Source organism: Canis aureus, chromosome 13, assembly GCF_053574225.1.
Source record: "Canis aureus isolate CA01 chromosome 13, VMU_Caureus_v.1.0, whole genome shotgun sequence".
Classification (NCBI taxonomy): Eukaryota; Metazoa; Chordata; class Mammalia; order Carnivora; family Canidae; genus Canis; species Canis aureus.
The window spans coordinates 16,429,783-16,456,509 of record NC_135623.1 but is presented as its reverse complement, the minus strand read 5'-3'; the positions used below and the strand labels follow the sequence as shown (position 1 = coordinate 16,456,509).

Below are 26,727 nucleotides of genomic sequence, written 5' to 3'. Positions count from 1 at the left end.
CCTGTTCATTGAGTATAAATAAGACCTAGACCTGGGCAGCCCGGGTGGCTCAGCGATTTAGCACTGCCTTCAGCCCAGGCCCTGATCCTGGAGACCCGATCGAGTCCCACGTGGGGCTTCCTGCGTGGAACCTGCTTCTGCCTCTGTCTGTGTCTCTGCCTCGTTCTCTCTCTCTTTCTCTCTCTCATGAATAAATAAATAAAAATCTTTAAAAAAATATATAAAAAAGACCTAGACTAAAAAGCTCAGTATGATGGGGGAGACAGACACATAAACAAATATGCAGGGAAAAATGTTACTATTTCTGTAAAAGGAGAGACCAATAGAGGCAGGGTTCAGAAAATGCTATAAAGAAATAAGTTAAGCTATGTCTTGCAAGATAAGTGAGTAGGTATTTACCTGTCAGACAAGAGAGGGGAAGGAGGCCTATCAATGGATAGGACTTCATTATACATAATAATTAACTGAGGACACTGGACTACATGTTAGAAAATCTGGATTCTAGGTTCTGGCTCTTTTTTTTTTTTAGATTTTTTTTTTATTATTATTTATTCATAGAGACAGAGAAAGAGAGGCAGAGACACAGGCAGAGGGAGAAGCAGGCATCATACAGAGAGCCTGATGTGGGACTTGATCCAGGGTCTCCAGGATCACGCCCTGGCCTGCAGGCGGCGCTGGGGCTGCCCGGTTCCGGCTCTTTTAAAGGCAATGTAACCACAGGCAAGTTACTTAATCTTTCTTGGCTTCAGTTTGTTCAAATTCAAAATGAAAAGAATGAGCTATATGATCTCTCTTCTCATAACTAACCATCTTACTATCATTCTATAAAATATTATTCTTCATTTAGGGAAGCCTAGAAATAACAAAGCAGGAGATCTATACTCTGGACCCACACAACACGACATGTTTATCTATATAAAAAAACAATTTCCTAATTAAAATAATAAAGGTCTCCAAATAAACAAAACTGGTTTTAAGATTAGAATCACAAAAGGGAAGGTGCGAGGTTATTATTTATAAAAATAAGCAACATTTGGAGCATTTATGTACCAAACACTATGCTAAACTGTCTCACAGTGTTTAATCCTTTACATTTCATTTAATCCTTACAGCAGACCTAAAAAGTAGAGGGATTGTTAATTCTTCAATTTTAAAGATGAGGCATTTGATACTAAGATGATTCAGGCAGTAAATGGAAGAGCTAGCACTTAAGCCTAAACCATACATCTACAAAACCTGCACCCTTAGCCATGACTCTTATGATAATAATGAGATATACAAGATGTATGACAATTTTAACTTAGAACAGGCAACAAGAAACTTACTTGTATAAAATGAATGAAAAATGAATAACAGATGAGGCAGAAGGAAAAGGAACACAAGTTGAGAAAGTATTATTTGCTAAAAGGACATGGTGAGGCAGGCCCCATTTGAGCATATTTCTCATTGCCACAAAGACTTACTGAACTTATTTCCTGTTGTGAATCTTGCAGGTGCTGCTGAAGAGGCCCCAGCTGAGCCTTGCCTGACTCCACACTCTCCTCCAATTCTGCTGTTTCTTGCTGTAGGCGACTCAGCTCTTCCCTAGCTTTGGCCAGCTCTTCCTCATAAGTAGAGATCTGTGATTCTTGACTAGTTAATTCAGCTTTCAGGGATGAGATCTGTAACATGGGAGTGAATGAAAAGAAAGTGGGATTAAAAAAAAAGAGTTGTCATTAAAATGTTCCATAATGCAAACACATTTATTTATTCAGTTTACTCTTTTGGTGTTTTTTGAAGTATATACTTTTGATAGAAAAGGGCAATTAGGAAATGAATAGAGGGGACTTGAAGGCATAGGTACCACACTTTCAGCTAAAATTTGAAAAAGTACTGCACTAAGTGCCCTCTTTCCCCTAAAGAGGGCCTGCAATTTCCAGATGAACAGTGCTCCAACTCCTTCATGTGCCACAAGTATTGACTAGATTGCCACCTAACAACCACAGCAGCAATACAACAAGCAAAGAATGTTTCCATCTTATGCTAGGAAAAGCAACTAAGGTACAGATACAGGCTGCATGGAATGGCCAGACTTTACCAGCTGGGCCTCCTCAGCACATTTCTTTCTAACTTCCTTCAGTTGCTCCTCCAGCTGGGACTTCTGTTCATCCAGTCCATCAAGGAGTTCCTGTACTTGCTGTTTCTGGGCCTGTAGTTTTTGCAGATTAGTATTCTCCCTTTGAACTTCATCTTGCAGATCCTGAAATAGAAGAAAATCAACATATTTATTATTTTTGGAGAGAGGGGATGTTTAAGGATGTTTAAAAGCCTATATTAAGGGAAAATAAAGTCTTGTCTTTCTAAATATATTGGTGTTGGTAGATTGGAGGAATCCTAGCTTTAAATACTGTCTTTACTTCAGGATTTCTTCCCTAGACTCCAAATTTTAAAATCCAATTTGCTTACTCAAATCTGTCCTTGGATGTCTAATGAGCTTCTCAAACATGTCAAAAACAGAATTCCTGGCATCCCCCCCCCCGCCAAATCTGCTTTATCCTCAATCTTCCCTCTCTCAGTTTCCCTGGCCAAAAAATCCGGCATCTTCTTTGACCGACTCTTCTCTTTCTTTCACATCTCATCTTCAATCCGTCAGCAAATCTTATTGCTTCTTCCTTCAAAATACATTCAAAATCTGACCACTTTTCCCCAACCTTGGGGTCCAAGTCACTGTTCTCTCTCTCCTGGATTGCTGCCTTCTAACTGGTTTCCCTGCTCCTACAGAGGCTACCTACATTTTATTTTCAGCACAGCAGCCACTGTTAAAAACATGTGTCAGATGAGTCACTCAAAACTCTGCACTGACTCCCCATCTCCCTTACTGTAAAAACTGAAGTCCACAGAGGGGCCCTGCACCTCCCAACTTCACTTCCTACTGTGCTCTCCCTTGCTCAGCCACTCTGGCCTCACTGCTGCTCCTCAAACATGCCAGACAGGCTCCTTTCTCAGGATCTTCCTTCTTCCTAGAAAGTTCTTCCCCAAGGTAACCATACAGCTTAATGTCTCATTTCTTTCAAGTCTTTGCTCAGCTATAGAACCTTCTCAGTGAGGCCTTCCTCATCAGCACCAGCATCACCAGTACCATTACCACCACTTCCCTCCCCTAAGTCTCCTTCATATATAGCAGTAATTTTATTCATTGTCTAGAACAGCTTGAGATAAACCTACCATATGACTGACCCATTTAATGTATACAATTCATTGGCTTTTAGTATCTTTATAGAGTTATGCAATCATCACAATTTTTTTAGATTTTCAATCACCCCAAAAAGAAACCCCTACCCACTAATAAGTCACTATTTCCCTCCCAATCACCCCAGCCCGAGGCAACTATCAATCTACTTTCTATCTCAATAAGCTCTGTCTGTTTTGTATAGTTAATATAAGTGAAATCATATAACATCTGTTTTTTTTTGTAATTGGCTTGTGACTTAACATGTTTTCAAGGCTCATCTGTACTGGTATAAAATAATTATTTTAAACAGCTTCATTGAGATTTGATTTATATACCATAAAATTTGCCCACTGTAAGTATACAACTAAGTTTTAGTAAATATACAATTTGCCAACCATCATAACTCAGTTTCACAACACTTCCATCTTCTTTATTTTATTTTAAAGATTTATTTTTATTTATTTACGATAGACATACAGAGAGAGGCAGAGACATAGGGAGAGGGAGAAGCAGGCTCCATGCCGGGAGCCCGACATGGGACTCGATCCCGGGACTCCAGGATTGCGCCCTGGGCCAAAGGCAGGCACGAAACAGCTGAGCCACCCAGGGATCCCCAACATTTCCATCTTCTAAAAGTTCCCTCAAACTCCTTTGCAGTCAATTCTCATTCCCATTTCAAGCCCCAGACAACTGATGATCTGTCACTATAGTTTTTGCCTTTTGTAGAAATTTCATATAAATGGAATCATATAATATGTAATCTATTGCATCTGGCTTCTTACACCCAGTATAGTACTTTTGACATTTGCCTGAGTTGTTGCATATATAGGTATTTATTCCTTTTTCTTGCTGAATATTATTTCATTGTATGGATATACATTTGATGAACTTTTAGATTGCTCCCAGTTTTTGGCTATTATGAATAATAGAGTATACAATTTATTTATTTTGTTCATAGTCTATGTCCTTTGACTACCATGTAAGCTCCATGAGTCTGGAGATATTTGTGAATTTTGTTCACTGCTATATTCCCAGTTCCCAGTATACATAGAAGTACTCCATAAATATTTAATGAATGATGAATTATATCATTAAGATGTCAATTCATTCCTAATTAATTTATATATTCCAATGAAAACCCTAACAAGGTTTTGCAAAGAGCCTGACAAGGTGGTTCTAAAACACATTTGAAATAAAAAAGAAAAAGAAACAGCATAATAAAATGTAAAAGGACTTAACCTACTAGGTATTATGAATTATTGGAAAACTAAAATAATTAAGACAGTTTGGTGTTGATCTAAGGATAGACAAACACATCAAAAGAACAGAAAAGAAAATTTAGACATAGATCTGGCATACATAGAAATAATGATGTGAAAACATGACATTAAAATTGACTGGAAGGAAAAAAAGACTAAATGTTCAGTAAGTACACTGGACATATCCAAAAGGTAAAAAATAAAATGAAGTCTCTAAATCACACCAAATGGAAAAATAAATTCCAGGTATACTAAATGTGAAAGGCCAAGACCTTAAAATATATGGAAGATAAAAAATTTTTAAATGTATGGAAGAAAATATAGATCTCAGCATAGAAAAGAATTTCCTAAAGATAAATCATTTTGAAAATGCTATGTGTTTATTTATTTATGTGTCATACTTTATGCTTAATGATAAAGCCTACAGAAACTAAAAAATTACAATGGAAAATCTCTGTACCCTCTGCTTAATTTTGCTATAAACCTAAAACTGCTCTTTAAAAAAATCTATTTAAAAAATATATAAAGGACACCTTGGGAGATAGATGAAAGCAGCCACTGCCATTATCATTACCACCACGAAACAGAGCAGCCATGATGGCCTAATTTATAGGTCCTCTAACATTTGGGGTTCTTCACATGGCCACAGAAAATCATTTGAGTGACTATTTTCCCAATTCTTTGCAGAATGGTACAATACTAGAACCATTGTAGATACACAGGAGAGAGATTAATTCACTGTATATAAAGGTTTCCAAAGGGAATTAGGACTTAATTCTCTCTAGGAACCACAAATTAGGAAGAAGGGATTGATAACTCTAAGGTACGTCTCAGCAGAAGGTGGGCAGATATCTCAAAAAGGGTGAAAGAAAACTCTGAACACAAATTTCTAAAATAATGATATCTTTTTAGTAACATACCATTCAAAGATCTCATCAATCATTCATCAGAATAAGAATCTAAGAACAAAACAAAAACTTGGAAGGTCTCTGAATTACTGCATGATTTATACAAAACAAGGACTTCTACAATAGCCCTTACAATGTGCTAGGTATTGTTCCACACTCTTTACACACATTAACTCATTTATAATTCTATATGACAAATCTATGAAGTAGGTACTATTGTTATTCACATTTTACAGATAAGAAAATTGAAGACACAGATGGGCAAGTACTTGTCCAAAGTTACAGTTAGCAGGTGATGGATTCAAACTAGGTTCTGATTCCAGTCTGAGTCCTTAATCACTAAGCTATGCACAGTGTCTATAGACTAAATGTCTCACAAATATGCTATTTTTTTCAAATATATGTAGATGCTTCTGTGATTAAATAAGACACTGAATAATGCCTTTAATAACTTTCACTTACATTTTCTCAACCATCTGATTAATTTAAAAGTGCAATTACTACCATGCTGCTTTCTTTATAAATTCCTTTAAAAGGGCCCACACAACGGATGATCGTGAAAGACTCTTCTTGCGTGGACATTCCATGTGATTATAGATTCATAAAGGTAAGCTCCACTAGTACTTTATCATTAATTTGCCAGCATGCCTAATTTTTTTTAATCCCTAAATTTTCAACCTTGCCTATACTATTAACTGATCCATACTCAAAGATCTAGTTTTAGATATGCACCTGGGATTGGCTCTTAATAAATACATATCAGTTTTCATTGTCCCATTTCTTGATTAACACTTTGTTTTTTCTGTCTTTGTTTCTTCCGATCCTAAATGTCCAACTTTCTTTAAAAACCAAAACCAAAACAACTCATTGTAAAGGAGGGTTCTTTAGTTATTCTGCAAAAATATATAATGGCTCCTTCTTATCTGTAGGATAAAGTAAAACTGCCTACAAGATACATCAGAACCTTCAATTCTGGCCCCATGTTATCCTTCCTCTTCTATTACCCTCTTTTCCTTATATTTACTTGTGCCCCTGCCTCAATAAACCATCTTTCTCCAAGAGACAATATATACTTCAATGTCCTTGTGCCTTTCCAAAGCCATTTCCTCTGCCTTAAATGTCCTTCCACACCATTGTTACCTGGAAACACTATTCATTCTTCAAAGCCCAGCCAAATTTAATCTCTTCTGACTTACCTTGAGCTTCTTTTACCTGTGCTCTTATAGCAGTTCATACCAACCTCTATTATCACACTTACTACACTGGATTATAGTTACCTCTAAACAATAAACTGCTGAAGGACAGAGCCAATGTCTCATCTTTCTTTGAGGTTCCACAATCTAGTACAATGCCCAACACATTCCAGAGGATTAATTAAACAATGATGTGTAACTATCACAAAGTTTCTATACCTGTGAAAAACAACTGGAATATGTTCCTGAGGTTGACAGAAAGAAAGGATTTTATGTTCTTTTACCATTTTGTGAAAAGCTTCACTCTGCACTTGAACTATAAATATTAATAGTAGCCTCAAACTAATCTATGATAAGTGAATGCTTTTTGTTAAATTAAAATAATACCTAAATTTCCACACTGGTTCAATATTTTTATAGTCTATAGACCAAGACTGAGCTGACATTTAAAATTTCCATTATATGGAAATAATCTTTACTGCTTTAGGACATTACTGTGGCATATACCTTTCTTGTGTTTTTAAGCTTATATATTTGTGTTTTTTACATAATAATATTATCACTATTCTTACTCTTCAGGGAAGTGAGTAACAGCTTCACTGTAACACAGTAACTGGGAAAACTACAGTGGTTTGAAATTTTCTTATAGGTAAACTGTAAAATATTTTTTTAAATGTCACCTACCGCTCAAGTAATTTTGTTGGTTTGGGAATATAATCCATCATAAATACCTTATTTTGGTTATAAAGTTATTATATAGTTTATGTATTTTGATATGCTGTGGAAATATTTTTTCTTTCCCTTTAATTAAAATGTTCAGAGATGGGGGGGATCCCTGAGTGGCGCAGCGGTTTAGCGCCTGCCTTTGGCCCAGGGCACGATCCTGGAGACCCGGGATCGAATCCCACGTCGGGCTCCCGGTGCATGGAGCCTGTTTCTCCCTCTGCCTGTGTCTCTGCCTTTCTCTCTCTCACTGTGTGCCTATCATTTTTTTTTTTTTTTTTTTTTTACTGTGTGCCTATCATAAATAAATAAAAATTTAAAAAAAATAAAAAAATAAAAAAAATAAAATGTTCAGAGATGGGAAAAGGAAAAAATATCTGTTACCTATTCTCATCCTCATATACTCTAGTCTGATTTCCCACTATCTCCCAAACTTCCCCCCACCAAAAAAATCTTGGACTTCATCTCTAGTCTTGACAAACAGACGTAATTTGGATGTCTCTACTTTTACTGTAAATCTAATTAAAAATAAATTTACCTTAAAAAGGTCACATGACATATGAAAATGTCCAGGGACACCTAGGTGGTCAGTCAGTTAAGCAGGTGACTCTTGATTTGGGTTCAGGTTGTGATCTCAGGGTCATGAGATTGAGCCTCGCGTTGGGCTCTGCACTCAATGTGGAGGCTGCTTGAGACAGAACTCCCTCTCACTCTGCCTATCCCCTCTCCCTTCTCTAAATAAATAAAATCTTAAAAAAAGAAAATGTCTAGGACATAATGCTAATTTTTTAAAGCTGAATATGAAACATGTATAGTCACAGATTAATATAAAGCCATTTATGTACACTAAAAAATATATAGCAAAATGTTAACGATGGCTTTCTCTAGAATGTTAAATCATAGGGTTTTTCTTTTATACTTTTCTATATTTTACAAGATTACTATGGACCTAAATTACTTTTATAATCTCAAAATGTCAAGTTTGCAGTTTTTTAAGTATCACATACCTCTGGAGGTTTCATACCAATATAAAAATATTCAGATGTGATGGAATTTTTATGTAAGAACTACCAATAGTAGGAATAATGGTGGTTTCCTTTAATAACTGAACCATTTTTCAAAACTAGTATTTTTAGTGAGCCACTTTAAGTACACCCTTAGAAGATAAGTTTGGGCAAAAGGAAAGAGAATAAACAAGCCAATATAATATTTACTCATTCTTGACCTTTCTTTTCCACAGAGCAAACAAATTCACTCAAATTTACCAGCCTCACTTGTTAACTGCAGTAAAACTCCACATAGTAACACAAAAGTATAGGCCTCAAGGGAAAGATTACTGAGAAAATACCTCACATTAATGATATATTCTAAGCTGGTTAGATGTCCATATTAAAACTAATTATAATTAATGTTTCTTCACATCTATTTCTTTTTTTTGTAAGATTTTATTAATGTATATAATTGAGACAGAGCAAAGGGAGAGGGACAAGCAGGCTCCATGCCCAATGCAGAGCCCAACAGAAGGCTTGATCTCACGACCCTGAGATCACGACCTGAGCCAAAATCAAGAGTCAGATGCTTAACAGACTGAGCCACTCAGGGACCCCATCTTCATGTCTATTTCTTTTTTTTTAAAGATTTTATTTACTTACTCATGAGAGACACTGAAAGAGAGGTAGAGACATAGGCAGAGTTGGAGAAACAGGCTCCCCATTGGGAGCCTGATGCAGGACTTGATCCCAGGACACCCGGATCACAACCTGAGCCAAAGGCAGATGCTCAACCACTGAGCTCACCCAGGTGTCCCTTCATGTTTATATCTAAATATGATAAAAGATCATCTCTTTAAAAATCCCAACACTAATCCATACATAAAAGGGTCTACTTTTTGAGTAAGCAAACTTAAAGTTATTAAATTGCACATAATAGAAATGAACCGATGCAAAATTCAAGAATCAAATTTCGCCACAAAATTATCTGTAAGGCTACCACCACTGCAGTGCAATTTCCCCATCAACATAGATATTCAGATATACTTGGTTATTTTATTTTTGGTATAGATTTGCTTATCCTGAGACTAACTGAAGTCAACAGATGCACATCTCCCTCTGCCCACCTCCCCAAACCCCCTGCCCTGCCCTTGACCAGGGCAATAAGCAGTCTCTCCTAGCAAACAGTATCTTCCACTAAACTAGGATAATTGTCTCAACCTTAAAGTAGTGTTTGGGAAAATCCTCTTCTGATTCAGTGCAAAACTGCAGCACTATCAAATGCCATCCCATCAAGTGACTAAAGGACATTTGCAGAAGCCTTCCTAGTTATGCTCTACTTTCCACGGTCATGCTCTATTTGCCTATCTGTGCCATCAACAGAACAAAGAAGGATAGCAGCAATTAGAGACTGACAAGAGTGGAGTGAACAAAACTACAGTAACATAGTGCCAAGGTCTATTTTAGAAAAATACCAAAGCAACCACATCCAAGGTTCCTCATCAGGGAATGAAGGGATCCTTGAGCTAGTATCTTGGCTTTATTTAAAAAGAACTTTCAAGGAAAATGTCCTATTTTCTAGAAATCACACAAGTTAATGAAAATGATAAACTCATCCCCATCCTTCCACACTTCATAAAGTGCTACAGATATAGTGAAAATAGAATTTAAAAAACACATAAAAATTCTTAGCTATATTAAGAGTAAAAATTTATTTTAGCAATCCAAGTCAGTTGTACAACTGAAGAAATAATGTAAGTATTAAATCTAAGAACTAACAACATGAATACATTTGCATCTGTTTCATATAAAATAGAGAAAAAATTAACAAAAAAACCCACTAACTTATGAACAAATACTTACTTAAAAGCCCCAAAGCATATATACAGACATGTACTTATACTAGTGTATCTATACCTTAAGAATTATGAAGAAGAAGAACATGGGGAATTTTAAGTATTTTGGTAATCTTATAAAAATACTATTTAATTGATTTTTAAAATTCTGCAGACTAATCCCAAACTAGAAATAATCAGGTACATTCATTATGTTGGCCTAAATCTCAAAATGGAAGTTACAAGAGTATCTTAATATAAAAAAAAGTATCAACTGTAGAGCAAGATGTTTAGGTCAAAGAACAGAAAGGAAGTCTATTAAACTAGGTGGGTGTTAGAAAACCTCGCCAACAGCTTGCCTTTATTTCCCAATCATATGCTTCCCAGCATGTTCTAAGAGCATTATCGCTACGAAAAGAATGTTGAGCTCATGTATCTAATTTTACTTCTACCCAAAATAAGTCCTCTCTCTTCATCTAAGGAAAAAAAAAAAAAAAACAACCTAAGTGATTAAAATGAAAAAAACAAAAAGGACAATTACTATGAATTACTGAACCTTTACTGATGAAGTATAAATAAGTGGAAGCTTCTTTTGCATCAGAGTAGCATGAACAAGTAAGAACTTTATGGAAAATTTTGACTCTATGATACCTATCATGCTCCCAATCCTTTCTGTGTAGGGTTTCTGGGTATGTCTTGTTCTATTTTTAATGTCATGCATAAAACTAAAGTTTATTCATTTCTGTTATCAACAGCTTCCTTAAATTTATCTCCAACTAATAATATATTATGAAAAATAGTGAAAGAAATGTTCTAAGGTACAGTTTCTTAGCTTAAGGAGTTTACAATAGATGCTGGAAGATACTGGAATCATGCACACTACACCAGCACAAGAAGGTCCAGCACATACTGGACATACCATCCAAGTAAATACACTCCTCTGGGAATTCCAACAAAGGAAAGACTGATAAGAGTCAGAGAAGGCAAAGTTTTATTCAGAGAAATGGTGGGATTTGAGCTGGGCTTTAAGGCTTGGGCAGAATTCACATAGGCAGGGAGGTAGGGAGCATTCTGGATCACAAGGCCAAAAGATATAAGGGGTAGGAATAAGAGACTGTATATGGCACACAGCTCAGAGGCAAACAATAAAAAAACAAGTAGTACAAGAGGAGGATTTGGATCTTATCTTTGTTTCTCCCTCCAATATACCCATGAGATATGACATCCTCCCATCACTAACTGCGGCAGTGGGCAGCAGTAAAGATTTTCACATCTGAGAGTTATGATACTAAAATTGGTTTAGGAAGAAAGGCATAAAGAGGATGAGCAAGAAGAGCCTTATGATCTGATTTCAAAATTTCAAATGTTAGGTAATAAGGGTGGCGATAATAACAAAGGAAACACTGAGAGAAATAGGAAAGTCCAAAATTGAAGCCAATTTTTTTCAACAAAATGAGACTCATTTTAGACACATTGACTTTGAAATGACAAACACCAAAATGTAGTCTAACTGGAGATGTGAGACTAGAGAGCAGTGCACTTGATAAATATTTGGGAGTCACCAGCATATGGGTAACAGGGGTATGGCAAAGGAAGGAAACAAGGTGGAGGCATGTATCAGTCAATCCAGGGGAAAGGTAACAAAAGCAAAGGATCAGACAGGCAGAAGAATATATGAAAGAACACAATTCAAGAAAGCAGTGACCAGGACGCCTGGGTGGCTCAGTGGTTGAGCGTCTGCCTTTGGCTCAGGGCATGATCCCCAGGTCCTGGGATTGAGTCCCACATCAGACTCCTGCACAGAGCCTGCTTCTCCCTCTGCCTATGTCTCTGCCTCTCTCTGTGTGTCTTTCATGAATAAACAAAATCTTAAAAAGAAAAAAAAAAAGCAGGAACTAATGTAGGAAAGACCAATGGATCTGGCCTGAACAAAATTATTGGTTCTGGGAAGAAAAATTAAAGTGAAGTGGTATGGGTAAACAGCACACTAAAGACAATTACTTGAAAGGATATGATGAGGAAAAAATGGCCACATAAAGCAAAAAAGCAAAAAAAAAAAAAAAAAAACAAAAAAAAAACAAGCTGGTAGCTAACATGGTAGCAATAACCGAAAACAAAACAAAACAAAACAAACACAAAAAAGGTATTTTCAAATTGGTGAGTCCTGTGTGCAGACAGCCCTCAGTGAAGACAGAAGTCAGAGAAGGAAGAGCTTGACAATGAAGGGAGGATAGGTAATAAAGAGATGACAGTAGGTATAGAATTCTACTACTAATCAGAACATTTACTGAACTTTAACCTGGTACTCTGTGAGGCACTGAAACTGCATTATCTCATTTTATTCCTACAGCAACTCTAAGTATTTGGTATTTTTATTATCCCATGTTACAGAATAGAAAACTAATGTGTAGAGTGGTTGCTTACTTAGCATTACAAACCTAGGAAGAGTCAGAACCAGAAACTGAATTCTGTTTTTTTTTTTTTTAAGATTTTATTTATTCCTTTATTTATGAGAGAGAGAAAGAGAGAGAGAGAGAGAGAGAGAGAGGCAGAGACACAACCAGAGGGAGAAGCAGGCTCCTTGTAGGGAGCCCGACATAGGACTCAATCCCGGGTCTCCAGGATCATGCCCTAGGCCAAAGGCAGTGCTAAACCGCTGAACCACCTGGGCTGCCCCAGAAACTGAATTCAAGTTTGTCTGATACCAAGCTGTTTCTACAAATTTCTATGCAACACTGAAGAAAGCACACAGGAGAATAAATTCCTAATTTGTTAACTACTCAGAAGAAAAACTTTCTTAAAAATTGTACATAGGCAGTTTAAGGTAGTAAGAATGTGGGGTCTGCCTTCTCCACTTAACTACCAAAAGCCCAAACCATATACCTTTGAGACAGAATGGCCTTTTACAGCTTTTTCTCCTTGGATCAGTTGGGGCCTAATTTCTCCACAGAAGCTGAACTAGCAGGGACGCCCTGGTGGCTCAGCGGTTGAGCGTCTGCCTTTGGCTCAGGGCGTGATCCCGGGATCCGGGATCAAGTCCCACATGGGGCTCCTTGCAGGAAGCCTGCTTCTCCATCTGCCTGTGTCTCTGCCTCTCTCCCTGTGTCTCTCATGAATAAGTAAGTAAAATCTTAAAAAAAAAAAAAAAAAAAGTTGAACTAGCAGTGTACCTCATACACGTTAACATTTCAAGGAAAAAAAAAAACCTGAAGTTAATTGCTGGTTTGGTTTTCAAGGAAAAAAAAATCTTGAACTATAAACTTTCAAGATGCTAGTTCATAGGAATATAAATAGGAAACAAAAATTTAGAAATTAATTATGTAGATTTTTAAATTCATCTGTATTAGGAAGACTACAGAGACACAAAACAAAAAAGAACGTCTTTTAGCACTTTGGTTACCTCTAAAATTTGGGTTCTGTGCTCCAGAACAAATAATGAATTTACTAATACAAAGCTTTTATTCAATGTTCTTTTGCCAAGGAACTTATGTTCAAACATTACAACTTGGTCTGTACTAAGTATGCTCCAAGATGCCTTTTATTTATAGTACCTGATGCAGAAAAATTAAATAGACTCCCTCTGCTAATTATATATTTTGAATTTAGCAAAGCTTAGGATTTAAGCTGGATTTAAGGATATACCTTACCATCACCACCAAGTGAAAAAGGACAGAAAAATCATGAAGGAATTTTGACTGATAACAAAACTTCTAAAATTATAAGAAATCAAATATTCAAGGACAGCCCATTTAGCCTGAAAGGAACAATATAAATTTCAGGGTTGTTCCAAACCAGCCTTTTAAATTCACATTCTTAAAAGATACAGAATGGAAAAACCAACAGGTAGATGTACACAAATAACAAAATACTGTCCATCGTAAAAACCTTCATACTTCAAAACACTATCTGGCTAAATTTAGAAGCTGTCCAGTATTCTATTAGTAACTGTATCTATCACTTCAGATTGAAGAAACTTCTATAGATTATTTTATCTTCCATTCTAATGCTATTTTCAGCAATCACTGCTTAAAGTCTGAGTCTCTTTTGCATTTCCTAAGAAGCTCAAAAACCGCAGAAAAATAATGTAATTGAAGTAACTACCCCCCATCTCACTATCACAAAGGGGAATATATTTATCAGCAATGATTTCTTGACTTTTCCATCACCATTAGGAAAATTCCAATATATATAATAAATGTAGTGATCTAATAAAAAAAAAACCAACTTGTAACAAGAAGTCTCTTTGGCTTCTTTCTCAATTTCCTAGTAAATCATTCTACCCAGGCACAGTCCACCTCATAGACAATCTCTAGTGTATGTCCTACATTAAAAAAAAACAATGGATCTACCAATTTAGACCTTTCATTCATTTAAAAGTATCAGCACAAGCAGGGAAATCCAGCATACAAGTAATATGTTTTAAAAGGCCCATTTATGAGCTTTTATTGGCAACTGATAGCAGTGTTTCTATATCCAATCTCCTGTATATGCTGGTATAACATTCAGGAAACAGTGCCCCAATAACATGGTCACATGCATTGTATACTGCTCTAAATGCAACACTGCCCAATTTTCTATATTTTTGTTTGAAATGCCCATTTTTGTATCATTTCTCAATCAGAAACTGAGGCTTTATTACCTTTTCTATTTGTAAAATGAAGGTACTTATTAATGCAGCACCTAATGAAAATGAATTAAATCTCTTTAATGCTAAAGTTTAAGATATCCTGGCTACTAAGCAACTTACAAAATGCTATTTTAAATAGTTTCATATCATTTCCTATCCTATCAATATTAGGAGAAACAGCTGTTTAAAAATACTAGGTATCCTAGCTAACAAAATTTCACATTCATAAAAAGCAATTTGTTTTTGATGAAGATGGTGGTGGTGATGATGATCTCATTCATTTAATTTTATTTTTGTAATAATATTTACGTATTAGTCATTCAAACTTACCTTTAATGATATAATATGTAGGTAAATATTATCTTAAAAATACTTTCAAAACTAGAAATTTATGCTAAAAAATACTGCTTTCTCATTGCAGTATAATCTTTGCAGGCCAAAATTCAGAGAAAAACTATCATTTTGGAAAAAGCAAATATTTATATGACATAAATAACAGGTATTCCCTTGACCTACTCATCAATACCACAACCATCAAATAGTAAAAAAACCTCATACATTTAAAATGAATCCTTCTAAATCAGAAACAGAATACTGAATTTTACAGTTCATTTACCTGAACCTCGCTTGTCCTCTGTTTAATAGTATCTTCTTTCTCCTTAAGGTCCTGTTCCACATTATTCTTTTCCCTAGAAGACCAGCAAACAATGCAAGAATATTTGAGAACATCAGCTACAGCTGGTATGGTTATCCATCCTCCTAATCCTGAATCGCTTTTTAAATACATAGTGAAACATTCAATTTTTAAGTGAAGGGCAGATTTTTCCACCCTCTTTTAATTATTTATGGAATAGAAATCAATATAAGCTCTGTTTGTAAAAAAAAAAAAAAATTGCTTTCTCACTAAAATGTGGTGAAAAGAGAATAGATTAAAAAAGGAAGAGGAGAAAAATAATCAATGAAACACTCAGGTTTCACTGATGTCACTGTTGCTATGGAAATGATGTCCAATGAAAACTGCTGGTGAAAAAAAGGAGGGGTTGCATCAGCTCTGTAAGTTTAACCCTTAAGTACCACTGTCAAATCAGATGAAAATGGCTAATAGAAATAGTCAACAATATTAAGGAAAAGGACATTTACTGAAGTGTTAATTTCCCCTTAAGTCACTGGTGTGTACCAATTTTAGAATGAAACAACATAGAGGAAATGGGTAAGACTGTCAATATAACAGTCCATTTGCTCTATCAAATACTGCTCTGCTCAAAAAAGCTATTTTAGGACCACTTATCAATTCCAGTTGATTAAATACATAAAACAATGTATATAACTAAATTAAAAAAAGGAATCACATTAGCATTTATCTCTTTCTATACTCTTCAGATCAAACATACTGGGATCCACTTGTATTCTGAGATACCATTATCTAAATTCTTATATGCTTCCATCAGAGCTAGATTCCTAATGAATGAGACCTAAACAACCTTAGACTCAGAATTATGATACAAAGCTATTTCTTTTGATGTAATAAATTTAACTGCTCATACACACACACTGACTTGCTCCCTTCATTTTTTCCTTTCTTTTCTACAAAATGAGAGAAAAATCCATAGAATTCTACAGCAATACATTTTTGGGTGAGGGTAAAGGTAAAAGTGGGCAACATGAAAAAGGGAGGATGGCATCCAAGTAGTCTTCCAGACTAGCACTGCAGAGTTTCTCCTTAGAGCTTCAAGACTATTATTTCAGTTTCGTTCCAGATAACACCCAAACATAAGCTCAGGCTCCATTAAGCTGTAGTATAAAGGAAAGTGGGGAAATTATACCAGAGGAGATACTGAGGGGACAACTTAATGCTACATTTATATTTCTCCCCTATTTGAGGTGATATTTTAAATGCAGACAAAAATCAACTGTTTTGTTGGATATTCAGGCACAGTGTTAAGATTTGTCAGAGAGGAAAAAAAGCACAAGAATAAAAGCTATTTGTATACTGTTAAAACACTTGAGATGGCCAAGGAGCTCACTACCCATTTGTCAGGTGGGTCGCACCATGGGTCATGATGTCATGGAGATCTTAAACAGTCCCTTACCATGTGAATCATTGTTGCAGCCCATTCCCCCCCAATACCTCAATCCACTTATTATGCAAAGGTCATTCCCCATTCCAACCTTTATAAAATGAGGTAAAATCAAAAAATAGAAATCACAGGAAGAAAAATCTAAATATACCACACAAATTCTGCAAGCTCAATCCTCTTTTCCTTTCTTCCTTATGTGAGCAGAAGAGTGTTTTCATTCCTGGTGCAGCATGTCAGAACTAGCCCCCTCCCCCAATCCCAAACTCTCAGAGGTATTCCACACAGGGTCAGTATCAATTCTGCCCCTTGTTTCTGACAGTAGCTAATAACAAAAATAGAAAACAACACATAGTATCACAGATCAGCACTGAACGCACTAAGGGGCATGTTTGTATTCAGTTCTTTCTGCTTGTCTGTTAACTGCTGTTACTGACAGTGCCTGCTCAAAGATCAAGTGTGCAGGCAGGAAAACAGGGCTGAAAGAAAGCAGTGAGCTGACAATGCAGCCAAGACAGAATAAGAGAGGGGGAAAAAAAAAAAAGGAAGTTCACTTGGTGAAAAAGGAAAACAGATTACAAAGGACTGTCAACTCTAGCCAGCAAATAGGGTCTATGTTTGTGTAAAATGGAGGAAGCACAGAAGGTACAGATTCCTCTTCATCATTTTGGGTGTGGGAGTGAGGGTAGCAGTAGTGATATCTCCAAACATATCCTAAAGACCATTTCCAAGTAAAAAGAAAATGAAATCCTCAGGCATTAATTCTCATAGTACTGAGATCAATTAAATTTCACTTTCTATCCACTTTTATCTAGTAAAATTCCGGCCTCATAATAATTCCTTTATAATCAAAACCAAGTAGTATAAGATATATTACTAAAGAGAAATGTAAAAAAAATCATCAGTTATATTACCTTCTATTAAAACCATCACAATTGAAAACCTGTCCCTGTCCTATAAATTAGACTAAAAAATCAAATTATTTTCTCATTAACTTAGATTATAATTTTAGGGATGCCAAGTTGTTATGTTGTGATATTCCGCATTCTTTTTTTCTTTTTTTTTTTCTTTTTAAATTTAAATACAATTAGCCAGGGGCACCTGGGTGGCTCAGTTGGCTGGCTAAGTGTCTGCCTTTGGCTCAGGTCATGATCCCAGGGTCCTGAGATGGAGCCTGCATTGGGCTCCCTGCTGGGCAGGGAGTCTGCTTCTGCCTCTCCTCTCCACTTGTGCTGTCACCATCTCTGCCTCTCTCTCTCTCTCTCAAATAAATAAATAAAATCTTAAAAAAAAATACAATAAGCCAATATGTAACACATCATTAGTTTCAGATGTAGAGTCCAGAGACACTTAACCTCTATAGCTAGTCTTCTCATTTCGGGCAAGTAAGAATAATTAAATACATTTACACGCACTAATGCTTAGGTGCAAGAAAATGGGACTTGGGTCATAGAGCTTACATTCTCCTTTCTTTCAAATAACAAATTTTTCTACAGATTACGGTTGAATAACTATTACAAAGCATTCTGTTTAACATTAATTCAAAAACTTAATTCCTCGTGTGACAAGATTCTGTGTCACAATAAAAAATATTTATATGCAGTTTCTTAAGGAGCCCATCAATATATATGGATATGACATATTTAAGATAAATTTCAAAAATAAGTGTGTAAGTAAGCATTTTGCCCAAAGCACTACTCATTTTGGATGACAGAAAAAACTACTGCCTTCAGCTTAGTAACTTCCAAAAGGGAAAAGTAATGATCTTACACCTTCTATCTTAGACTATCTCTGCAACCCTATTCACTCCCAAGATGCTAGCACATCCTAAAGAATCTACAAATACCAAAGCCATAAAGAAAGGCCAGGGATAGAGCTCCTTGGTTTCCAAAAGCTGCTGGTTTTTGGTGGAACCTAGTATGTGAACCAGCAAGAAAAGCAAACCCCAACCTACGCTTTCAGAAACCTAACGTAGATAACTGCATAAACTTACTATAACTAGTCAAAGCTATTCACAAGGACAGTCAGCCCCAGGGACTCTGAGTCCACACAGTTTGCCTTCATTTCCCCAGGCTGTTCATGGCAAAAGGGGAGTGAGCCATCTGTCTTAATTTTGATACAATACCAACATTGTCAGAGAAACAGGATTAAGTCACCTTCAAAGCCCTTCCCAGAAACAGAGTTTTAAGGTTTTTTTCTGAATATAAATATTCTATTTTCCAACCAGAGAGCAATAAAAAGAGAAACTAGTGAGAAACTAAAAACCCATCTTAAGATTTGCGAGGTAAAATGTACAAGATGTCATGTAATTAGGAAAAAAGCAGGCTTTGAGCCTATGCTGTGCTTGCTTTTTACTGATAAAATTAACATTACTGGGATCCCTGGGTGGCGCAGCGGTTTAGTGCCTGCCTTTGGCCCAGGGCGCGATCCTGGAGACCCGGGATCGAATCCCACGTCGGGCTCCCGGTGCATGGAGCCTGCTTCTCCCTCTGCCTGTGTCTCTGCCTCTCTCTCTCTCTCTCTGTGACTATCATAAATAAATAAAAAATTTAAAAAAAATTAACATTACTTAGAATTTTAAATAAAACTGATGGAGTAATTTTTAAAATTTGTTAAAGGGAATTATGGGTTGCATTAAAATTTAGAAAACATTGGCCCAATGTATAGAATATATAATGTAATTACCAAAATTCCTGCACCAAAATCTTGCCTAATATTCAAATAACTACTCTCTACCTTTAAAAACTCATTATATGGTCTTCAAAGCATAAGATTTGGTGTAAAACAGCCCAGAATTCAAATACTGGCTCCATCACAGAGCATCTTACTTAAATCACTGTAGTAGCAACTATTTGTTCTGCTGACCCTCCCTTCTCCTAGGACGCAGAAATCCTTCTTTTAGGAGACTGCTCCTTTCTTTCTCCCTTACCTATTACCTTTTTGCCTGAATAGTTCAAGTAGAAGATGCCATCTTTTCACAGATTCAACCTCTCTGAGCAATGATTGGCCAGAGACTGGCTCCTGACCAAAGCTTAACCAGTCACATTATACCAACTCACCATCAATTAATTCAAGAACAGACCCATGACCAAAGCCAAGGCAGTCAGGATCTTTATCTAGGATGCCTTTATTCAGAACTAATAGAAACTATTACTACCACTATCATATCTACTACAACTATCATTACAACAACTAGTACTACCTACTACTATTAATAATTATAATTATGGAAACTAGCATTTATTAAACTTACTACATAATAAGTGCTTACTACATAATTGGTGCTATACATTCTTAGGAAGAATTGTTCCTGTGAAATAGTGAAGATGGGCAAATGCGAGTCCTGGTGCTGAGGACATTTGCTGTCTTTGCCTAATAAATAGTAAAATTTTCACATAAAAAGCTGAAGTGAAAGGCAGGCAAATAGAGAATCCTGGTAAGCCTTATGCTCTGGCTCCTTTCACCCTTTGTGATGGTTAACTATGCATTAACTTGGCTAGGCCATGGTACTCACAGATTTGGTTAAACACTAGTAAGGATGTTGCTGTGGAGATATTTTTTTAAAAGATTTATTTATTGGGATGCCTGGGTGGCTCAGCGGTTGAGCATCTGTCTTTGGCTCAGGGCATGATCCCGGGTTTCCAGAATTGAGTCCCATATCAGGGTTCCCACATGGAGCCTGCTTCTCCCTCTGCCTGTGTCTCTGCCTCTCTCTCTCTGTCTTTCATGAATAAATAAAATCTTTAATAAATAAATGAATAAATAAATAAGAGACTTATTTATTTACAACTGGGGGAGGGGCAGAGGGAGAGAATCTTCAAGCAGACTCCCCACTGAGCGCGGAGCCTGACAGGGGGCTTGATCCACCAACCTCTGAGATCATGACCTGAACCAAAACGAAGAGCTCAACCAACTGAGCCACCCCAGCTCCCTACTGCAGAGGTATTTTTTAGATGAAATTATATTTAAATCAGTAGACTTTGAGTAAATTACCCAACATAGTATGAATGGGCTTCACCAAGTCAGTTTAAGGCCTTAAGAGAAAAAAACGGAGGTTCCCCCAAGGAAGAGAGAATTCTACCTCCAAACTATTGTTGGACTTTAACCTCAACATCAACTCTTCCTGGAGACTTCAACCTACTGGCCTTTCCTATACAGTTCAGACTTGCCAGTTCCCACAACTCTGTGAGTTAATTCCTTAAAATAAACTGAATATAGTATAGTATCTACATATCATATATGTGGGGTTTGCAGAGAGGAGTGACAAAGAAAATACACAACAAAACTCAATAATATATCCCTATGCAACTTTAATACCTACCTTGTGATTCAACAAATACTGAATCTTACTATGTACTTGTCACTGTGCTACACTTTAGGGCTACAGAAAACAATGGGACAAGTACCTGCCATTAAGAAACTCAGAATTCAGTGTATATGAAGGGTTTGGCAGTAAACCATAAGAAGATAATCACAATGCAGTATACTGGGTGCTAGAACGGTAAGCACAAGATGCTGTGGGAATACAGAAAATGGGCACCTGATTCTCCCTGGAAAGGGTCAGAAAAGACTTGCTTGGTATTAGTGAAGGAAGGATCATTAACTGCAAAATAAGCTGTGCAGATGGTAACTGGTATGTTTATCAACAGAAATTATCCCAGCCTGGGCATGCTTTGTGAAGGAGGTCAGACTTCAGCTAAGCCTTGAAGTAAACAATGAATATTGGTTAGAAAAATGGCATTTCAAAAGGAGGGAGAGCTTATGCAAGAAAGCATAAGCTTTCTTTGACAAAAGATGTCAGCAAAATGGCAGACTTCTAGGTAGTCTAAGAAGAAACTTCACAAATTTGATAAAATGTATCAATCTACAATCCAAGAAGCTCAACAAATTCCGAGCAGGAAAACCCACACTGAGATACATTATAATGAAACTGTTAAAAGACAGAATCTTAAAAGCAGTAGTAAAGACATACAAGATTTCTCAGCAGAAACCTTGAAGGACAGAAGGCAGATGGGCACTGAGGCGGGCATTTGACGGGATGAGCACTGGGTGTTATTCTGTATGTTGGCAAATTGAACACCAATAAAAAATAAATTTATTATTAAAAATAAATAAATAAATAAATAAATAAATAAACAAACAAACAAACAAATAAAAGAAGCCATCCCCCAAAAGCCTAAATATTCTCTAATTCAATGTATCCAATGTACAGAAACAGGAAAAAACTGATCTATAATATTAGAAGTTGTGCTTTGGGGGAGGTTATAATTGGAAGGGGGCAAGAAGAATCTTGTTTCTTGATTAGGTTCTGATTACATGGCATGCTTGGTTTGTGAAGATTTCTCAAACTATGCACTCATGATTTTTTAACTTTTCTATGTTGTATTTCAGTAAAATTGTCTTCTCCCCCCCCCCAAAAAAAGAAGGCAATGGGATAATATATATATAGTGCTGAAAAAAAAACAAAACAAAAAAAACTAAAGTGCTAAAAACACGAGCTGACAAAACTATCCTTCCAAAATGAGAAGTTAATAAAGACATACCGCCTTTTAATACAAAGGGAGTCCCTAAAGGTTTCTGAGCTGTGCTTTTTTGAACTCTGAACGGCATCATTTAGCAACACACTTCTTTTCTAACTTCTGCTCTGTAGAAGAAGAGAGGAAGTAGAGGCTCTTATTGCTCAGAAAGCTGATAACAATTGCTAGAAAGGCAATGTAACATCTGTCCTGACTTGGAATTCAAACCAGTCTGAAAGTTAGACAGCCTTTCACTCTAAGAATCAGTGATTTGATCAAAATTTGAGCTACAGTTTGAGAGTAAAGACATTGATTTGTACCTTTAAGTAATTTAATTTCTCTAGAAGTTGCCTTCTATAATAGAATCTTATTATTTCAATCTTTCAACAGTTATCGAATATCTACTAAATGCCAAACAAGATTGAAGTTGGGCTCCTACCTATAGTTTGCTGAGGAAACACAGCCATTAATCATAAAACAGACAAACGTTGTAACAGTTCAAGTACATATGGTACTGTGGGAATTACTAAAGTTTTTAATTCTGAGAGGCTGACTGTTGTAATGAGTTTTAGTTTTTAAAAATAAGTCCAGGAATATATTTATGGTCATAAATTACTGAAAGGAAACCCTAGCTGGAGTCAGGAAAAACACCAACTTTGGGGCGTTGCTCACATGACCACTGCCCCGTCAGCAGCAGAATCCAAAACTTGATAATTCATTTTTAAAAGGACAAATAGGGCAGCCTTGGGTGGCTCAGCGGTTTAGTGCTGCCTTCAGCCCAGGGCATGATCCTGGAGACCAGGGATCAAGTCCCACTTCGGGCTCCCTGCATGGAGCCTGCTTCTCCCTCTGCCCCTCTCTGTCTCTCTCTCTCTCGCATAAATAAATAAAAATCTTTAAACAAATAAATAAATAAAAATTAAAGGAGAAATAAAAGCTTATTTTTGCAAAACTCCCAAAATTAATTTATTCCACTCATCTGACACGACAAAAGATGAAAAAAGGTAAAGAAATGTAAAACAAGGCCTTAGTTTTCCTAACTATAAAACAGTGACAATAAAGATAAGGAGGACTGATTTATATTGCATCTGGAAAGACATCAGCACAATGCTGACACAGTGCTCGTAAATGTCAGTTGTTATTATTATTACTGTTATACTATTTACTAGTACAAAAGTACAATATTTACTAGCTTTTTGGTTTTTTAAAATATTTTATTTAAATTCAATTTGCCAACATATAGTACAACACCTAGTTGTATTCATCCCATCATGTGCCCTCCTTAATGCCCGTCACCCAGTAACCCTACCCGCCCACCCACCTCCCCTTCTTCAACCCTCTGTTTCCCAGGAGTCCCTCATGGTTTATCTTCCTCTCTAATTTTTCCCCACTCAGTCTCCCTCCTTTCCTTTATAGTCCCTTTCACTATTTCTTATATTCCACATATGAGTGAGACCATATGACAATTGTCTTTCTTCAATTGACTTATTTCGCTCAGCATTAATAATACTCTCCAGTTCCATCGACATAAAAGTAAATGGTAGGTATTCATACTTTCTGATGGCTGAGTAATTTTAACTGGTTTTTTGAAAGTTGCAATCAAGCATCCAGAATGATGGCATTTAGGACCTAACTATGTGGGTAGAGACTGACTCCTAAATCCTTCAGGAGCTGAAATTTCTTGGTAGATATTTTTGTTTCCCAAAGACAGATTTTAACACATCTTAAAAATTATTGCTCTCTTAAAAAGAGCCCCTAAATAAGCTATCAGTGCCACAAAATAATGAAAGCAAATGTAATTTTTACAGAATATAACTGATTGAGACCACAGCTATCCAACAGAAATGCAAGTCACATATGTAATTTTAAATGATCTAAATGCCATATATTAAAAAGTAAAAACAAAGAAGCGAAATTTATTATAATGTTTTATTTAACCCAGTATAGCCAAAACATTTACATTCTTTTTTGAAATCCAGTATATTTTATACTAACATCACATCTTAATTTGGATTTGCCATATTTCAAGTGCTCAATAGCCAGATGTAGCTAGTGGCTACTGTATTAGCACAGGTTCAAACTTTCGCAGGGAGGGTATCAAATAAGGGAAGTCTCCCTAAATAAAGATTTTAAATGCTGAGCCACGCATTCTGTGTGAAAATTTAGATAAACTCCTTATTACCAAACAAAAGCACACAACAACCTAGAACTTCAGTTATTCAATCAGTAACACCACTGTTGAGGTAGTCATGATTGAGGTCTAATAGTATCATGGATCTTTACATGGCTAGAAACAGGTCAGACTGGATCATATAAGCAAAAGAACTCCAGATTCTATAGTATAAGCTATGCTCTCTTCAGAGCTAATGGTTTCTAATGGTTGTGAACTGACCTAACCAAAACATAAATTTTAAAAAAATTCAAATTGTATGTTAATGCCGCTTTAAATACATTTTTAAAAAATCAGTTCTTAAATATGTTGAGCTAGAGATCTATATATTTAGAAACACAAATGCTGGCTGCCTGTGTACATAGTTCCAGTAGCTCTTTAGCCAGGGAAAGAAAGCTACTCCAACCAATGTTTGCTGAGCATCTATTTAGTAAATGCTGTGCTCTGAATGCTGAGCTCGGTATTGGGGATGATGATGATGATGACGACGACGACTATAAACACATACTGAGAATTTATCATGTTCCAAGAAAGATATTAAACATTTTACATGGTATTAGTCATATTTCCATCTCACAGATGAAGAAACTGAGGCACAGAGTGTTAAGTTACTTGGCTAAGTCATGTCAGGAGCCAAACTAAGCACTCTGTGAGAAAGCCATGCTCTGAAATAATATACTATATTGCCTCATCAGAAATAAGAGACAGTCTGTGCTATCCTACATAGCTCAGAATTTATCAGAGGAAGAAATATAATTCAGAACTGTAAGCATTCTGAGAGAAGGAAACGAATGCTCTCTGAGCTGAGGTAGATACCAAAGGAAAGCTTCTTAGAAAAGAAGATTTGTCTATTCTTCATCTGAAAAATCAGGATAAAACTTCTTACCCTTCAGTGATGTTGCAAGAATTCAATAAGAGAAATTATATAAAGCAGACATAGCACAATATCTAATAATTATTATTGTAATTATCTATCCTGTTTACTGGCCCAAGACCAGGATAACAAACTGGCCTGACAGGATGTAGCTTTTACTTCCTGATGTTCTTGCTAAAAGGACAGAGAGAGGAAGGAAGTAGAAGCTGATAGAAGACAAATAAATATTAACTCCTGCCTCAGCACAATTTACCACCACTATGCTATCTTAGTGACTGAAGCAAGTTTTGACTTTTCACTGTCAAGAATTTCTCTACTTGAGACACTTTACTTTCAGAGCAAGAATGGATCCATGGATAGTTTTTAAGTGTCTGGGAACCCCTGAAATAAATGCAAAATGTGTACATGGACACATATGTTCTTTTTGAGGGGGAGGGATAGAGTCTAAAAGCCTTCATCAGATTCTCAGAGGAAATCCCTGACACAAAAAACAAGTTGTCAAAATATGAAAAATCAGCCCACTATCCTTAATGTCCCTGTGAGGATTAAAAACCCTCTCGTCTATAAAATCCTCTCGTACAGTCTTCAAAATAAGCTATTCTTCAAAAGATCTTTGTCTTTTCATCCTTTAATACACAGCTTCTAGTCTGTCATAAACTTGGCAGGAATTAAGTCTGGGAAATATTCTAATATTTATAACATACTTTGATTCATTCATTCAACCAACTAACCTATACTGAGATTCTGTGGTGTCAGGCACTCTATGCGTTATCTTCTAGACCTATCCAAGTGAATAAAGCATAGCCCCTGCCTTAAAGGAGTTCAAATTAAAATAAAGACCAGAATAAAATATGGTGAATACTATTACAAAGGAATAAAGTTACTAGGAGTAGAAAGAAAAAAGCAATTAGCAAATCAAGATTTCAGTAAAAGTTTGACAAAGCAGACAATATTTAAGCTGGGTCTTAAAGCACAAGTAAAAGCTTACAAAGTAAAAGGTATGCTCAGGCAAAGGGGAACAATAGGATGACAAGCACAGAAGAATAAAAATGTGTGGCACGCTGTCCAGAGAGGTGCACCCACCACATGGCTTGAGAAGAGGGATAAAACCAAAACAAGAGCACTATTCTCAATACTGAGAGTACAAAAGCAAACATGGCATCTGCTCTCAAGGAGCTTGACAGTGCTCTAGAAGAAAAGGATTCTACTTTATTGTGGGAGGTGGCTAAGACAAAAGAATGCTCAGGATGCCAAAGGAAAACCATGAAAGAAGAGCCTTTATATCATCTCAGAAAAGTGAGCTGGATCCAGTTGGGGATAGGAAGTCACTAAGGAATCTGAGTTGTA

At 36.3% G+C, this 26,727-nt stretch overlaps 1 protein-coding gene across 7 annotated transcripts in view; it reads right to left on the bottom strand.

The window, feature by feature from the left end:
• Positions 1-26,727, bottom strand: part of EPS15 (epidermal growth factor receptor pathway substrate 15) — a 142,478-nt gene that overhangs the window by 45,536 nt on the left and 70,215 nt on the right. For all 7 annotated transcript variants that reach the window (XM_077844964.1, XM_077844969.1, XM_077844968.1 and 4 more), the window contains 3 exons: positions 15,362-15,434; positions 2,078-2,239; positions 1,464-1,661 (listed from right to left, as the gene is read on the bottom strand). In XM_077844964.1, the coding sequence (XP_077701090.1) occupies positions 1,464-1,661; positions 2,078-2,239; positions 15,362-15,434 (433 nt within the window). The remainder of the gene's footprint in view (positions 1-1,463; positions 1,662-2,077; positions 2,240-15,361; positions 15,435-26,727) is intronic.